Source organism: Felis catus, chromosome C2 (assembly GCF_018350175.1).
Source record: "Felis catus isolate Fca126 chromosome C2, F.catus_Fca126_mat1.0, whole genome shotgun sequence".
NCBI lineage: Eukaryota > Metazoa > Chordata > Mammalia > Carnivora > Felidae > Felis > Felis catus.
The window spans coordinates 4,131,354-4,145,763 of NC_058376.1; the positions used below are offsets into that span (position 1 = coordinate 4,131,354).

Here is a 14,410-nt window from a genome sequence, read left to right on the forward strand (position 1 = left end):
ACAATGGTTTTGCTGGCCAGGAAGGAGCAGGAAGGGCCTTCCGGAGGCCCTTGCGCCCTCCACGAGGGAACAGGTAGGACATGGCCAAGAGAGGGGGTGGAGGCTGCAGGTAGGGTCCCTGAACCATTGGTCCTGGGGCAGGGGGACCGCGGGGGTGGGGGATGGTGAGACCAGGTGTCCGACAACCATGTTCTGAGATTCGGGAGGTACAGGAGGGCCACGTTGGGCGTGGAAGCCGGGAATGGTGCTAGGCTCGTTTCCGGCACATTCGGCTGCTTGTGGCCTCCATGTGAAGATGTGGGGGGGCAGCTGGAAATCCGCGCGGGTCTCCCAGGAGTTACCCACACGCACGTGGTATTCACGTGGGCCCCGGAAGTGGGTGCGGCTGCCTGGGGAGGGGTCTTGGCAGAGGGGAGGTGAGAAGGGGTGGGGGCTGGGCCCCTGGAGAGCCGAGACGGGGATGCTCTGGAGGAAGAATCCCCAGGGCAGAGCAGCTCAGGGAGGGCAAGAGAGGACTGTGTTTGGCCGCGTCCCAGGCAGCCAATCAAGTGAGGGGAGGGGCAGAGGGGAAGAGAGAGACTCTTAAGCAGGCTCCGGGCTCAGCGCGGAGCCCGACTCGGGGCTCGATCCCATGACCTTGGAATCGTGACCTGAGCTAAAATGAAGAGCTGGATGCTCAACCCACTGAGCCACCCAGGCGCCCCTCCCTTCCTATCGTGTTTTAATTGAACTTTTGTGATAATTGTAGGTTCCCATGCAGTCGTGAGAAAGTCTGCCCTTTACCCACATCCCCAGTGGTGACCCCTTGTGGAACTCAGTGCGGGGTCGCGTCCAGGGTGGTGGCAGTGTCACCGCGTGGGTACCGGCCCCCCATCCCCACAGGGTCCCCCTGCCGTCCCCTTCCAGCCCCCCCCCATCCCTCCACCCACCAGCCACCACTCTGGTCCCCATCTGTGTATTTCGTCATCTCAGGGAGGTTAAATAAACGAGGTCACGCAGCATGTGACCTTTTGGGATTGGCGTGTCCCCCCCAGCGCCATTCTGGAGAGCCCTCCAGCACCTGTTGTGCGTGTCCGTACTTGAGTCCTTTTCGGTGCAGACGGGTGTAGGGTCTGGGTGGACCACAGATCGGTCCCCTGCTGAGGGCCAGGGGGCTCACTTCCAGTCTGCACTGTGAACGGTCGTGTGCAGGGTTTGTGGTGGGGCGGGGGGGGGGGGGGCGGGGACTCTTCATTTCTCTGGGACAAGAGCCCACGGGCTGGGTCACGGGCGGAAGGCTTTCCCCGCCCCCGCCAGCCGCACAGGGCGCCCAGGCTTCCCTCATCCTGCAGCATTTCCGCCCCTCTTGGTGACGTGTTGACCCGCGTGTCCCTGGCACGGGGTTGGGCATCTCTTCCTGTGCTCGTTTGTGGTTTATACATGTTCTTCGGTCAAGTGTCTTTTCCTGTCTTTTGCCCATTTACTGATTGGATGGCTCGCATCTTACCGTTGGGTTTTGAGAGTACTTTGCGCGTCCCGGGTAGGGACGTGGGGTTTGTGACGCTGCCGCTCAGTCTTTAGCTGGTCTTGTTACCCTCTTCGCACTGTCTTTTCTAGAGCAGAACTTCAAATTTTGATACAGTCCAATTAGTTCTCTTTTTATAGACTACTCTTTTGGTGACAAGTCTAAAAACTGCCTACCCTAGATCTCAACGATTTCCTCCCATGTTTTTCTAAAACATTTACAACTCTATGTGTTCAGTCTGGGACCCATTATGACTTAATCCTTGTGTAAGGTGTGACAGTGAAGTTCATTGCCTCCCCCACCGCCACGCGCACTTGCTGGGAAGGCTGTCCTTCCTTCGTGAATTGCTTTTACGGGTTCGTCAAAAACCAGTTGGACACATTTGCGCGGGTGTGTTTCTCGATTGCCGTTGACTTGTGGGTCTGTCCCTTCCCCAGCACCAGCATTCTCTTTACTGTAGCTTAGGATTCAGCTTGAGACGGGGGTATGCCGGGTCCTAGCTTGAGTCTTCTTCCTCAAGGCTACTTTCTTTTTTCTTTTTAGATTGTTTTTTAAATTTTTTATTTTTTTAAGTTTACATCCACGTTAGCCAGCATATAGTGCAACAATGATTTCAGGAGTAGATTCCTTTTTTTTTTTTTTTTTAATTTTTTTTTTTTTTTTTTAACGTTTACTTATTTTTGAGACAGACAGACACAGCATGGACAGGGGAGGGTCAGAGAGAGAGGGAGACACAGAATCCGAAACAGGCTCCAGGCTCCGAGCTGTCAGCACAGAGCCCGACCCGGGACTCGAACTCACGGACCGCGAGATCATGACCTGAGCCGAAGTCGGACACTCAACCGACTGAGCCACCCAGGCACCCCGTGGAGTAGATTCCTTAATGCCCCTCCCCCATCTAGCCCATCCCCCCTCTCACACCCCCTCCAGTAACCCTCTGTTTGTTCTCCATATTTAAGAGTCTCTTCTGTTTTGTCCCCCTCCCTGTTTTTATATTGTTTTTGCTTCCCTTCCCTTATGTTCATCTGTTTTGTCTCTTAAAGTCCTCATATGAGTGAAGTCCTATGATACTTGTCTTTTTTTTTTGACTAATTTCATTTACCATAATACCCTCCATCCACATAGTTGCAAATGGCAAGATTTCCTTCTTTTTGATTGCCGAGTAATACACCATTGTATATATATATATATATATATATATATATATATATATATATATGTACCACATCTTCTTTATCCGTTCATCCCTCTGGTGGACATTTGGGCTCTTTCCATACTTTGGCTCTTGTCGATAGTGCTGCTATAAACATGGGGGTGCGTGTGTCCCTTCGAAACAGCACACCTGTATCCCGGGGATAAATGCCTAGTAGTGCCATTGCTGGGTCGTAGGGTGGTTCTATTTTTAGTTTTTTGAGGCACCTCCATACTGTTTCCCAGAGTGGCTGCACCAGCTTGCGTTCCCACCAACAATGCAAAAGAGATCCTCTTTCTCTGCATTCAAGGCTGCTTTTAACAGCCGGCATCACTGGGGCCCGGCTGTGAACTCCAGTTACCACAGAGAACATTGGTCCGAGATCACCTACCCCCCCCCGCCCCTCCCCCTTACATGCAGGTAATCCTGGTCTGAGCCCAACTGACGTTCGTGATAAATTTGGTTTCCTGCTGCTATTACTGTGGTCTCCCGGTGACCGCGGCCGTGGTCCGTCGGTTCATGCAGTAGGGGTCGTGTATGTGCTAGAGAGATTTGAGGCGCTCAGACTTGAGGTGCGTCAGAACAACCTGGAGGTTCGTGTGCACGGCGTGCGAGGACCCGTCCCCGACGGTCTGCTTCAGCAGGTCTGGGGATGGGCCCCGAGAATTTGCATTTCTCAGAAATTCCCAGCTGCTGCCAGTGCTGCGGTTTGCCGGTCCAGGGGACCACACTTGGAGAATCAGTGACGTGAGGTCCGTTTTCCCAGGATTGGTGGTTACGGTGGCCAGCTCTCACACTTAGCATCTTTGGTCATTTTCCCTGAAACGCTGTCTACAAATCCTCGGTCTGGGGTTTCTCACATGCCGTGGACGTCCGGAGATTGGGCTTGGCTGGGACAAGGTACAAAGGAACGTTCCGAGCGTTAAGGGGGTTTTGGGAAGAGAGCGCAGGCTGCCAGGGGCCCCCTTGCTTCAGGCCCGACTTGCTGTCCAGGGTGGCCGTGACCTATTCTCTTGGCTTTAAGGAACCATTTTAGAGGCTGTGTTTCAGGGATCAGATGCTGCTCATCAAGGATGTTCTTGCCAGGGCCTCGAACACTTGGGTGTACGAAGACGCAGTGTAATGAAAGGCTAAAGCCTCCCATTGTTCCTGCCCGCTCCCATTTTCTCCCTGCGGCCGTTGCTAAAACCGAGTCGGCTGGGTTTCTCTCCCAGCAGGTGTGCTTGGAGGGGCCGCTTCTTTGGGGACACTCTGGACAGGAGACAGTCTGCTTCGCCTCCCTTGAGGGGAGCAGAACAGAGAGGGGCGCCGCCAGGGGACAGGCAGCCCCCCGGGGCTCGGTGGACCTAGCCCGAGGGAGGCACCCTGGTCTGGGCGCCCCGATTCTGACACGTTCTGTGGGGACCCCGTGTTCTGCCTGCCTCGATCCTGCAGCTTTGAGCAGCTTCTTCGGAGCCTGCGGCCAGACGGGCTGTGAGGCTCCTAGGGGCGCTCCAGGAACTCGTTAAGGCAGATTTCCACGCGTTTCTTCTGCCTCTTCGTCCCTCTTCCCCTTCTGCTCGGTGACCAGCTGCCGCCCCCGTTCCAGATCGGCCCCCGACCACACCCACGGTACCCGTCAGCCAGGAAGCCCTGAGTTACACTTGCCAGGGCCATGGGAGACACCTTTTTTTCCCTTAAATGGGTGCTCCCAGGAGGAGAAAATACAGATTTGGAAAAAATAAACGCCCTGGGTATTGATCCTTGGCCCTTTAAAGGCAAGTTGGAAATCCCATGTCCCTGCCTGGTTTCCTCGTCGCTGACGCACTCTTCCACAGTGAAGTTTGAAATTCTCGTCTCAGCTCAAGTAGACGTGTGTTTGGCGAATGTGAGTTCCCATGTGGACGTTGCATTTTCATTCTTCAAGCTGCTGGGGATAGAAATGGGGCAGAGGCCACGTGAGATGGGCATTCGGGAGGCACGCTTTCCCAAGAGGGAACCTAGCAGCACAGAGGGGCCCGCACAAGAGGTGGGGGCACAGGAAGGGTGTGCTGGGTTGGCTTAATGGGGGTTGGAGGAAGCGGGACAGGAGAGGAATTTGTGTGTGTGGGGCGTGCTGGGGGTATCGTACTTTTTGCTCCCCCAAAACTGCACGAGGTGTGCATTTCTTTTAGAACACATTTATTTTAGGGGCGTCTGGCTGGCTCAGTCATTTGAGCATCCGACTCCTGATGTCGGCTCAGGTCACGTTCGCACGGTTCGTGGGTCCAAGCCCCACGTCAGGCTCTCTGCTGATGGTGCAGAGCCTGCTTGGGATCCTCTCTCTCCCTCTTTCCCTGCCTGCCCCCCTCTAAATAAATAAACATTTTTTAATATGAAATTTATTTAAAAAATAAATATGAAATTTATTGTCAAATTGGTTTCCATACAACACCCAGTGCTCATCCCAGCAGGTGCCCTCCTCCCTGCCCATCACCCACCCTCCCCTCCCTCCCACCCCCCAACAACCCTCAGTTTATTCTCAGTTTTTAAGAGTCTCTTATGGTTTGCCTCCCTCCCTTTTTCCCCCTTCCCCTCCCCCATAAACAGTTTTTAAAACAGAGATGTTTTCCTTGAACTCTGATTGAAACATTGAAAAAAAAATTTTCTTTTCATTCCAGTATAGTTAACATCCAGTGTTGTATTAGTTTCAGCTGTAGAGTATAGTGATTCCACAGTTCTACCCGTTACTCAGTGCTAGGCATCTAAGCGTACCCTCAATCCCCATCCCGTTTGTCACCGCCCCCCCCCCCCCCCCCCCCCCGCTGACCATCAGTTTGTCCTCTGTCATTAGGAATCTGTGCTTTGGTTTGTCTTTTTTTCTTTGTTCGTTTTGTTTCTTAAATTCCACGTACGAGTGAAATCAAACGGCATTTGTTTTTCTCTGACTTGTTTCACTTAGCGTTATATATGCTCTCTAGGTCCACCCATGTCATTGCACATAGCAAGGTTTCATTCTTTTTATGGCTAATATTCCATTGCATATGTATATATCTATGTATGTATGTACGTATATGCATATAAATATATATGCACGTATATATAAACACCACATCAGCCGATGGACATTGGGTTTCTTCTGTGCCTTGATTATTATAAATAATCCCGCAGTTAACATAGGGATGCGTATTCCTTCCAGTTAGTATTTTCATATTCTTTGGATAAATACCCAGTAGTGGAATTACTGGATCATATGGTAATTCTATTTTTAATTTTTCGAGGCACTTCCAGACTGTTCTGGAGACCAGTTTGCATTCCCGCCAGCAGTGCACGAGGGTTCCTTTTTCTCCACATCCTCACCAACACTTGTTGTTTCCTGCGTTTTTTACTTTAGCCCTTCTGACAGGTGTGAGGCGACAGCCCACTGTGGTTTTGATTTGCATGTCCCTGATGAGTGATTTCGAGCATCTTTTTATGGGTCTGTTGGCCATCTGGACGTCTTCTTTGGAGACATCTGTTTATATATTCTGTGCATTTTTTAACTGGATTATTTGGTTTTTTGAGTGTTGAGTTATGTCAGTTCTTTATATATTTTGGACACTAATCTGTTACTGGATATCTTCTCCCGTTCTGTAGGTCGCCTTGTTGCCTGTTTCCTTTGCGGTGGTAGAAGCTTTTTATTTTGATGTAGTCCCAGGGGTTTCTTTTTGCTTTTGTTTCCCTTGCCTCAGGAGACACATCTGGAAAAGTGTTGCTGTGGCCAGTGTCAGCGACATTATGGCCTGTGCTCTTTTCTAGATGTTTATGGCTTCAGGTCTCACATTTAGGCCTTTCATCCATTTTGAGTTCATTTTTGTGTGTGGTGTGGGAAGGTCGTCCAGTTTCATTCTTTTGCATGTTGCTGTCCAGATTGCCCAGCACCCTTTGTCGAAGAGACTGTCTCTTTCCCATTGGATATTCTCTCCTGCTTTGTTGAAGATTAGTTGACCCAATAATTGTGGGTTTATTTGTGGGCCTTCTCTTCCGGTCCATTGATCTGTGCATGTCGCCTTTTGTGCCATCGCTATACGGTTCTGATCACCACAGCTCCGTAGTATGTCTTCAAATCTGGGATTATGGTACCTGCAGCTTACTTTTCCTTTTTCAAGGTTGCTCTGGCTGTTTGGGGGGGTGGGGGGTTTGTGGTTCCCTACACAGTTTACGATTGTTTGCTCTAGCTCGGTGAAAAATGCTGGTGGTGTTTTGATAGGATTGCATTGAATGTGCAGTTCACACGTTCCTGACTGCTTCGGGCTGTGTAGACGTTTCGACAGTGCTTGTTCTTGTGGCTCGTGAGGAAGGTCTTCCCATTTGTGACCTCTCCAGTCTCTCTCATCCACGGTTTGTGGTTTCCAGAGTGCAGGTCTTTCAATGTGGGGAACACTTTTATTTCCATTTTATAGGTCAGAGGATCTGGGCCCTAGAATTAACGTGTCCAGATCATCCCTCAAATAAGTGGGGGGCCTCGCCTCCGCTGCCTGACCTCACACGCCCAACAGAAGACGGAAGAAGTGACTGGTCTGCTGGAGGTCTGGAACGTTCTCGTCCTCTGTGCTGTGTGTTGCTCGTGGGTGTGCCTGGCTGTCAGGCACCCGTTAGCGGCTGAAGGAAGACAGAGGTTGTACTAGACTTGACTGCCCTTGAGGAATTCACAGTCCAGTGAAGGAGGAAAGAGAAATGGAGGTGACAGTGTGAAACCAGCTCTTAAAAGTGGTGATCCTTGTACTTTACAGATGGAAACCAGTGGCTGATATAAAAAAGATGGGAAAGTCCGAGTTCAGAAAGACTTCCTAATCTAGAGGCCATTACAATCAATCGCTTTTATTAAAAAACATTATTTTAGGGGAGCAAACCTCTCAAAGCCCCCAGCCTCATTACAGTAGAGGGGATCTCGCTGCTTGGTGCCTTTAAAGCCCAACGTAAGGTCCGCGCACAAGTTCGAGGAACCTTTGACAGGGTTGGTCTTCAAAACTTGCTTTGGCAAAAAAGCTCATCGTTAACAACCTGGCCTTTGTTTCCCCGACAGGTGTCAGAAATGGCCGAAGACGGGAGTGAGGAGATCATGTTCATCTGTAAGTAGTCCGTGGCCTGTCCGTGGGCGCAGTGGGGCGTCTCACTGGCCGTCTGGGCAAAGCCACGTCCACGTTTCGTTTCCACAGTACGGAAAAGCTGCCGCTGTTTGAGTGGACATGACTTTGCTCGCTTTACGGAACACAGTTGATTGCGTGGGAAACGCCCCCGCAGGGGTGTGTGGTTTTAAAAGGATCATCTTTCTCAGAACTTTGGGCCAAGGGCACTCTGCGGGGGGCGGCACTTGATTCAGAAAAGGAAGCCAGGGATTCGTGACACGTGAGGTTTCTAGTAAGCAGGTTACATTGGTGAATTTGCACTTATTCTCCCTCCTTGGTAGATCTTGTTCTTTGTCACCAGAGAGGTGACCGCACACTTTGAGATGTGCCACAGAGCAAGGCCTTTTCCTTGGGGGCCACATCCTGAGTTTGCACCGTGTTCATATTGGGGGGGGGGCGAAGCGCTGTAAGTCGCCCCCCCTCGGGCAGGGGGCCTGCGATGTCCCCCAGGTGTCCCCTGTCGGCTCCCTGTCCCCCTGACACTCAGTGTCTGTTGCAGGGTGTGAGGACTGTAGCCAGTACCACGACTCCGAATGTCCTGAGCTGGGCCCCGTGGTCATGGTCAAAGACTCCTTTGTGTTAAGCAGGGCAAGGTGAGTGCTACCTCGGGCTGTTTTTACAGCGCTTCCTGTCAGGGTTGTCTGAACGCGTCTCTGCATCTGCAGAAAGGAGAGCTCTTGGAGGGTTCCCGGACCCAAGTCCTGCGTGGGGGTCCCCGCACAGGACCAGGCAGTTCTCGGGCACCAGCGGGGGTTCAGCTCTGACACCTGCTGGGAGGAGACAGCAGGGGGCCCCACAGGCTCAGGGCTCAGCCCCACAGGGCCGCCCCGCCCCCCACTCCAGACGCCAGCCGCGAGCCCCGGGCTGTCCTCTGCCCTTGTGACAACCACGCTGCAGACTGGAGGCTCCAGCGGCCTCCTCCAAGGAGGCTTCTACATCGTTAGCGTGGCGCACAGAACTCTGGGAAACCCTTACCGTTTCCGGGTTATTAAAGGATGTGATAAGTGGGATGAGTGAACAGCCAGATGAAGAGATGTGCAGGGTGAGGCCCCCGGAGAGGGCCTGGAGCTTCCCCGCTCCCCCCAGCCCCGGCACCACTCACCGCGCCCCTCCACCTGTTCACCCACCCAGGCGTGTTTCGAAGGCTTCCGAGGGAATGTCTTGTTCTAGTTCCGTGCTCCCAGGGGCCAAGCTGGCCGAGACACAGCGTGGTGGCCGGGGAAGAGCCCGCGGGCCGAGGCTGCAGGTTTCCCCGCGGCCCGAGTCTCGGTCTGCCATCTGCCGATGCCCGCCGTGGGCAGGGTGGGCTGCGGTGGGGCCCGGGCGGTGAGGGCAGGTAACAAGGCGAAGCCATCAGCGCTTCTGGAAGAACGCTGGCAGGTGGAGGGAGGAGGCCCGGTGGCTCTGCTGTTCCGCATTTCCGCGTGGGGGCCGTGTCGCCCGGGGGGGGGCCGGAGCAAGGGCTCTGAGGGACCGCCCGTTCACAGCCCGGGTCTGCAGCTGGTTGAACTGGGACGAGGCCTTCTCTTTTCCGTACCTCGGTGGCCTCGTCTGCAGAGTGGACAGAGTAGCAGTGCCCGCTGCAGACGTGTGGTCGGGATCGTAGGTACGGTGCCCGGCACGCGGAGGTGCCGTGATTGTCTCGCTGCTGTTTCTACAAGCTTCCCAACTGGTTTTCCCGGCGTCTTTATTTACTTTTTCTCACTGTGACTTGGCTTCTCGAAACAGAGGACTAGTTTTGCCTGAAGCGGGGACCCTGCCGGCTCTCCCCGGAAACTTGCACTGGTTGCCTGTTGCCCGTGAAACTGTGGCAGCAACTACCGGTCCCACAGTGGGTGCCCTCTGTGGGGGCCTCCTGCCCTGCAGCCCGGCCTTCTGCGTGGTCCTGCGAGGGGGCTGCTCTCCAAGCGCTCTGGTGTCTGGCCCACTCCTGGATGTGAGTCGGGCTTACCCAGGCCTTGGCTTGCGCTGGGGTCCCAGCCCACAGGCCTTCCTCTTCCCGCACCCCATTCTTGACGCTCTCAGTTTAGGCGAAAACATCCTCAGTGCCACTGGCCCGTTCAACCTAATGGAAACGCTTTTCTGGTCCTTGGAATGCCGTGGCACTTTTCCTTTTCTCGTGGTGGTGTCTCAGCATGGACCTCCCCCGCCCTGCCGCCGGGCTGGGGGGGGGGGGGCAGGGAGAGCTGGTGCCCTTCATCTCCGTTGGCCCATCACAGCCCAGCTGGTGCCGTAGTAGTTGTAGTGGCTTGTCTCTCGGGTGGGGATTTCAAACACCTCCCTTAGTGAATGCCCCACCCCCCACCCCCGCCCCGTGTGTGCTCTGGGTGGGTCTTGCCAGGGCTCTGGGGTTGCTCTCCAATGGCTTAGGCTTTTAAAGAGTCGGGCGGCCTTCCCCGCCTCTGTCCACGGTAGGCTCTTTATCAGCCTCGAGGACGGTATTCCAGCGAGAGCGAGCTTTGGGCCCTCTTGACCGCCTGTCCCCGGTGCGAGTGGCTGTCCTCAGCCGGCAGCGCTCCGGGACTGAGGGCCTCCTGTTCCATTTCTAGATCATCCCTTCCCTCCAACCTGGAGATCCGGCGACTAGAGGATGGGGCTGAGGGAGTGTTTGCCGTAACTCAGCTCGTCAAGCGAACGCAGTTTGGTCCATTTGAGTCGAGGAGAGTTGCCAAGTGGGAGAAGGAATCTGCGTTTCCGCTGAAGGTAAGGCCGGGGCCGGCGGGGGCTGGGAGCGGGCGGCACCTGCCGGCCGCGTCGGGGGACCCGCGAGTTCAGGGATCGAGAAGTGTCTTCAGACAGCTTTAAAGAGCATCGTCCCGCTTACTTCCAAGACACCGTTTTCTCTTTTCACGTTAGGTTGTTTCGTTTTCAAAGGTTTGTTTTTGAAGGGGAGAAGGGGCGGGGAGAGAGGGAGGGAGAAGGCCCAGCAGGCTCCACGCCACCGTCAGCACGGAGTCCAACGCGGGGCTCAAACCCATGAACCGTGAGATAGATCGTCACCTGAGCTGAAGTCGGACGCTTAACCAACTGAGCCACCCAGGCGCCCCTATTTTAGTTTGTTTTTACGTCCTAAAAGCATCAGAGTTAAACTAGCCTTTTGTAATTTCCAACCTTGCCAAACGTCGAAGAGAGCGTCATTTGAAATGTGTGTGAGAGTAGAGCCCGAACACTGCCCTTCCTTCCCTCACGACCTGGGCTGCCTCGCGGCCGTCGGGAGGTCCCTGGCAGGGCCTGGGCAGCCCAGGCACTTCCACACCTGCACACCTCGAGTGGCACTTTGCACAGCACTTTCGAAGGGAGGGGGTTCTGTTCAGGCAGCGATAAGACACTGGAGCAAAGTTTGGCAGCTCTAAAAAGCCCATCAGACTGAGAAAAGGCAGCTTTTATGTGAAATTGGGAAAAAACAGACTGCAAGTCGCCGGGAGGACTTCGACCTCTTGAAGGAAGACAGGTGGAAGGTCACGAGGCCACGGGACCCTTGTGCTGTCCCCGCCCCTAGCATGTGCCTCCTGAAGCGTCTGTGGCACCAACGGTGAGGACCAGGGTGCCGGTCCTTCGCGATTGCCCGCAGCGGCAGACTCCTGCTGGAGGCCCGTCACCGGGACGCGGGTCTCAGGACACACAGGAGACAGATGGCCTCAGGTCCTAGGCAGTTCTTGGAAAAGTTGAGCTCACTGGGCAGATCGCAGCAGAATGGAGGGCACGGAAAGCTGTTTGATTTGTTTGCAAACAAAAGGAAAGAAAGCAAGGTGGTTACGTGAGAAGCCTGAGGACAGGCCCCGGAGAGCACTGACTGTGTCCTTCTCCGGACCCGGGGCTCGTGGACGCACACAGTCGCTGTGGGCATGTGGTCGGGCTGAGGCCCCTTTGGAAAAGTCCTCTGTGCTTGCTTTGGCTTCTTTCAGTGACTCGGTTGTTGAGGTCTGTCTGACATCTAGTTGTTTCCACTGCTGCATCAGCATCGAGCACGGGTGCGGCCGGGGGTGTGGGGCGGGTGGAGGCTCCCCGAGAGCGTACCCCACACCAGCCAGGGGTTCCAGGCACCTGGTGGCCCCCTCTGCTTCCGAGGGCTCCGTCCTCGGAGGGGGCCTTCACCCCGTTAGCAGTGGGGAGCGCCCACAGGAAAAGCCCAGGAGAGGGAGAGAGAGAGGTTCCTACAGCAAGGAGGCAGTGGTTGCGTCAGAAAAGATGCAAGCAAGACCCTTTTCTCCTCGTGTGGTTACTTGGAGCCTCGGAATGTTTGAGTCTCTCCCCCTGTTCCCATCCACCAGTATCTGTGCTGTTACAGGTGCGGGTGCCGCTTATAGGACTGACTGACGTTACCGGACACGCTTGTAACAGAGGCGGGGAGGAACTCAGGTGTCCTGGTGCCCACCCAGGACGTATGCATTTCCCTTTCCAACTGGGCCACACGCAGATTTCCGGTGTCCGGATGACCCCGGGACCAGGTGTAGAGCCTACGTGTCACCCAGAGCAGGTGGAGTGCTCAGGTGTCCTAGTGATGTCTCGGCCAGGAGTAGATCTCAGGTGCCCTGATGATATTTGGTCAAGGACGAGAGCTCCATCATCCCGATGCCACCTGGACCGGGAATACGACTCCTCCCTCTGTCGTTATGGCCCCTTGGAAACCGATTAGAACTTGGGTGTCCAGCCGCTGCTCCTGGACCTTGAGTAGGCCCGGCGTGTCCCAGTTCCCATCTGGCCGTGCATGGTTCTCAGGTCCCCGGTGACTCCCGGAAGCAGGTTCTGTGCGGAGCCCGATCTGGCCTCCGGTGCAGCACTGTCGGGACCGGCTGCCCAGCACACTCCCGCCACCCCACACACACACACGCACACACACGCACACGCGTGCACCCGCACGCGCTGACACGCAGACGGGCGGATGACCAGTTCCTTTCCCGGCCCCTTGGCGGCCGTGCCCACCCTCAGGTGTTCCAGAAGGACGGGCACCCCGTGTGCTTCGACACGTCCAGCGAGGACGACTGTAACTGGATGATGCTGGTGCGGCCGGCGGCGGGGCCCGAGCACCAGAACCTGACCGCCTACCAGCACGGCGACGACGTCTACTTCACCACCTCCAGGGACATCCCCCCCGGCGCTGAGCTGCGCGTGTGGTACGCGGCCTTTTACGCCAAGAAGATGGACAAGCCCATGCTGAAGCAGGCCTGCTCCGGCGCCCACGGTACATGCCCCCCCCCCCCCCCCCCCGTCCCGCGTCCGCCTCCTGCCAGGCCTCGCTGTCGGGACCCGGGCCCCTGGCTGCCCACAGGCGCCTTGTGGTCGAGGGGGAGCCGTGCGGGCAGGGTGTGGGGAACAGAGGGGGCTGCTCTTGACCCCACGTGGTTGGGGCTCCTGTGCTGCTTGTCAGATGTCTGGGCCCGCCCCTCAGCCAGACACCGGCAGGTGGAACGTTCTCCCCGAGAGATCTGGGCGCTAGGGCACGAGGGGCGGAGATCATCCCCGCCGTCCTGCTAGCTGGGGCGACTGTCTCTGTTTGAGGCAGCGGAACGGAGCACAGAGAGGTCAGGGAACCTGCCTCGAGCCGCACTGTGGGAGGTGGAGTCAGGATTCAGACCCGGATCTGGCTCCGGGGCCGGTGCCGGCCTCCTCGTGGCAGCCTCCTCCTGGGGTTGTGTGCTCACGTGTGTGGGTCCGTGTGCGAGTGCGCGCCCGCGTGTTCCAGGAAGGACCTAGCGAAGGTCGTGTGTGTGATTTGCCCAAATCCGGCGGCCCGTGGAACTTCTGTCTGTCCTGCCCAGTAGTGAGTCCTCGCGGTGCAGCCTGAGACCACGCGAGGCCACCGCTGTTGTAGCACGTTTGGCCTGTGAGCTCAGCGGATCATAGCCTCACCTGAGCCGCCAAGGGCGGACGCACCTGTTGTTGCCACGGTTACTTGCTGGGGGGGAGAAACAACCCTCTTTGCTTCTGACCCCCCACAGCACAGGATTCTGACAAAATGGTTTCCTGATCACGAGCCCGTCGTGACACGAAGCAGCTCTGTAGAGTGAGAGTCTTCACATAAGTGAGGTTCTGGTCTGTGCCGTGTAGTTGAGGTTCCCCCCTCCCCCCGGTGGAGCCCTTCTGGCCGTCCCTGTGCCAGCAGCCTGTGAGGAGACGAGTCCGGGCGACTGCCCACACCAGGCACCGCAGACCGTAAGCAGCAGAAATGGGTCGCCTCTCAGCCCTGGAGCCTGAAGTCCAGGAGCAGGTGTTGGCAAGACTGGATCCTTCTAGAGGCTTCTCCCAGCTTCTGGTGCTGCCAGCGGCCCTTGGCGTTCCTCGGCTCGTCGATGCATCACGCTGGTCCCTGCCTGTGTCTTCACATGGACCTCTCTCCCCTGGACCTCTCTCCCCCGTGCCTCTGTGTTCTCTCTTATAGGGACACCGGTCGCTGGACTTAGGGTCTGCCCTGCTCCAGGGTGACCTCATCTGCCCTTAATTGCGCCTGCAGAGACCCTATCCAAAGCCTGCAGGAGCATGTGAATTTCGGAGGGCCACCCTTCCACCCACCACGGGCTGGGGGTGGTGGAGTGGGAGCCACTGAGGATGTCCTCGGGGAAAGTCTGTGGGGGCCACTCGGCCAGATGG

The 14,410-nt window shown here is 55.9% G+C and overlaps 1 protein-coding gene across 6 annotated transcripts in view; it reads left to right on the forward strand.

Moving 5' to 3' along the window:
• Positions 1 to 14,410, forward strand: part of PRDM15 (PR/SET domain 15) — a 68,466-nt gene that overhangs the window by 13,061 nt on the left and 40,995 nt on the right. For 5 of the 6 annotated variants that reach the window (XM_045036576.1, XM_045036577.1, XM_045036579.1 and 2 more), the window contains exons 2-5: positions 7,720 to 7,765; positions 8,322 to 8,415; positions 10,372 to 10,525; positions 12,752 to 13,004. In XM_045036576.1, the coding sequence (XP_044892511.1) occupies positions 7,729 to 7,765; positions 8,322 to 8,415; positions 10,372 to 10,525; positions 12,752 to 13,004 (538 nt within the window). In that variant the 5' untranslated portion in view covers positions 7,720 to 7,728. Of the gene's footprint in view, positions 1 to 7,096; positions 7,377 to 7,719; positions 7,766 to 8,321; positions 8,416 to 10,371; positions 10,526 to 12,751; positions 13,005 to 14,410 lie in introns of all 6 variants that reach the window. The other variant, XM_045036578.1, reaches the window with a different exon arrangement.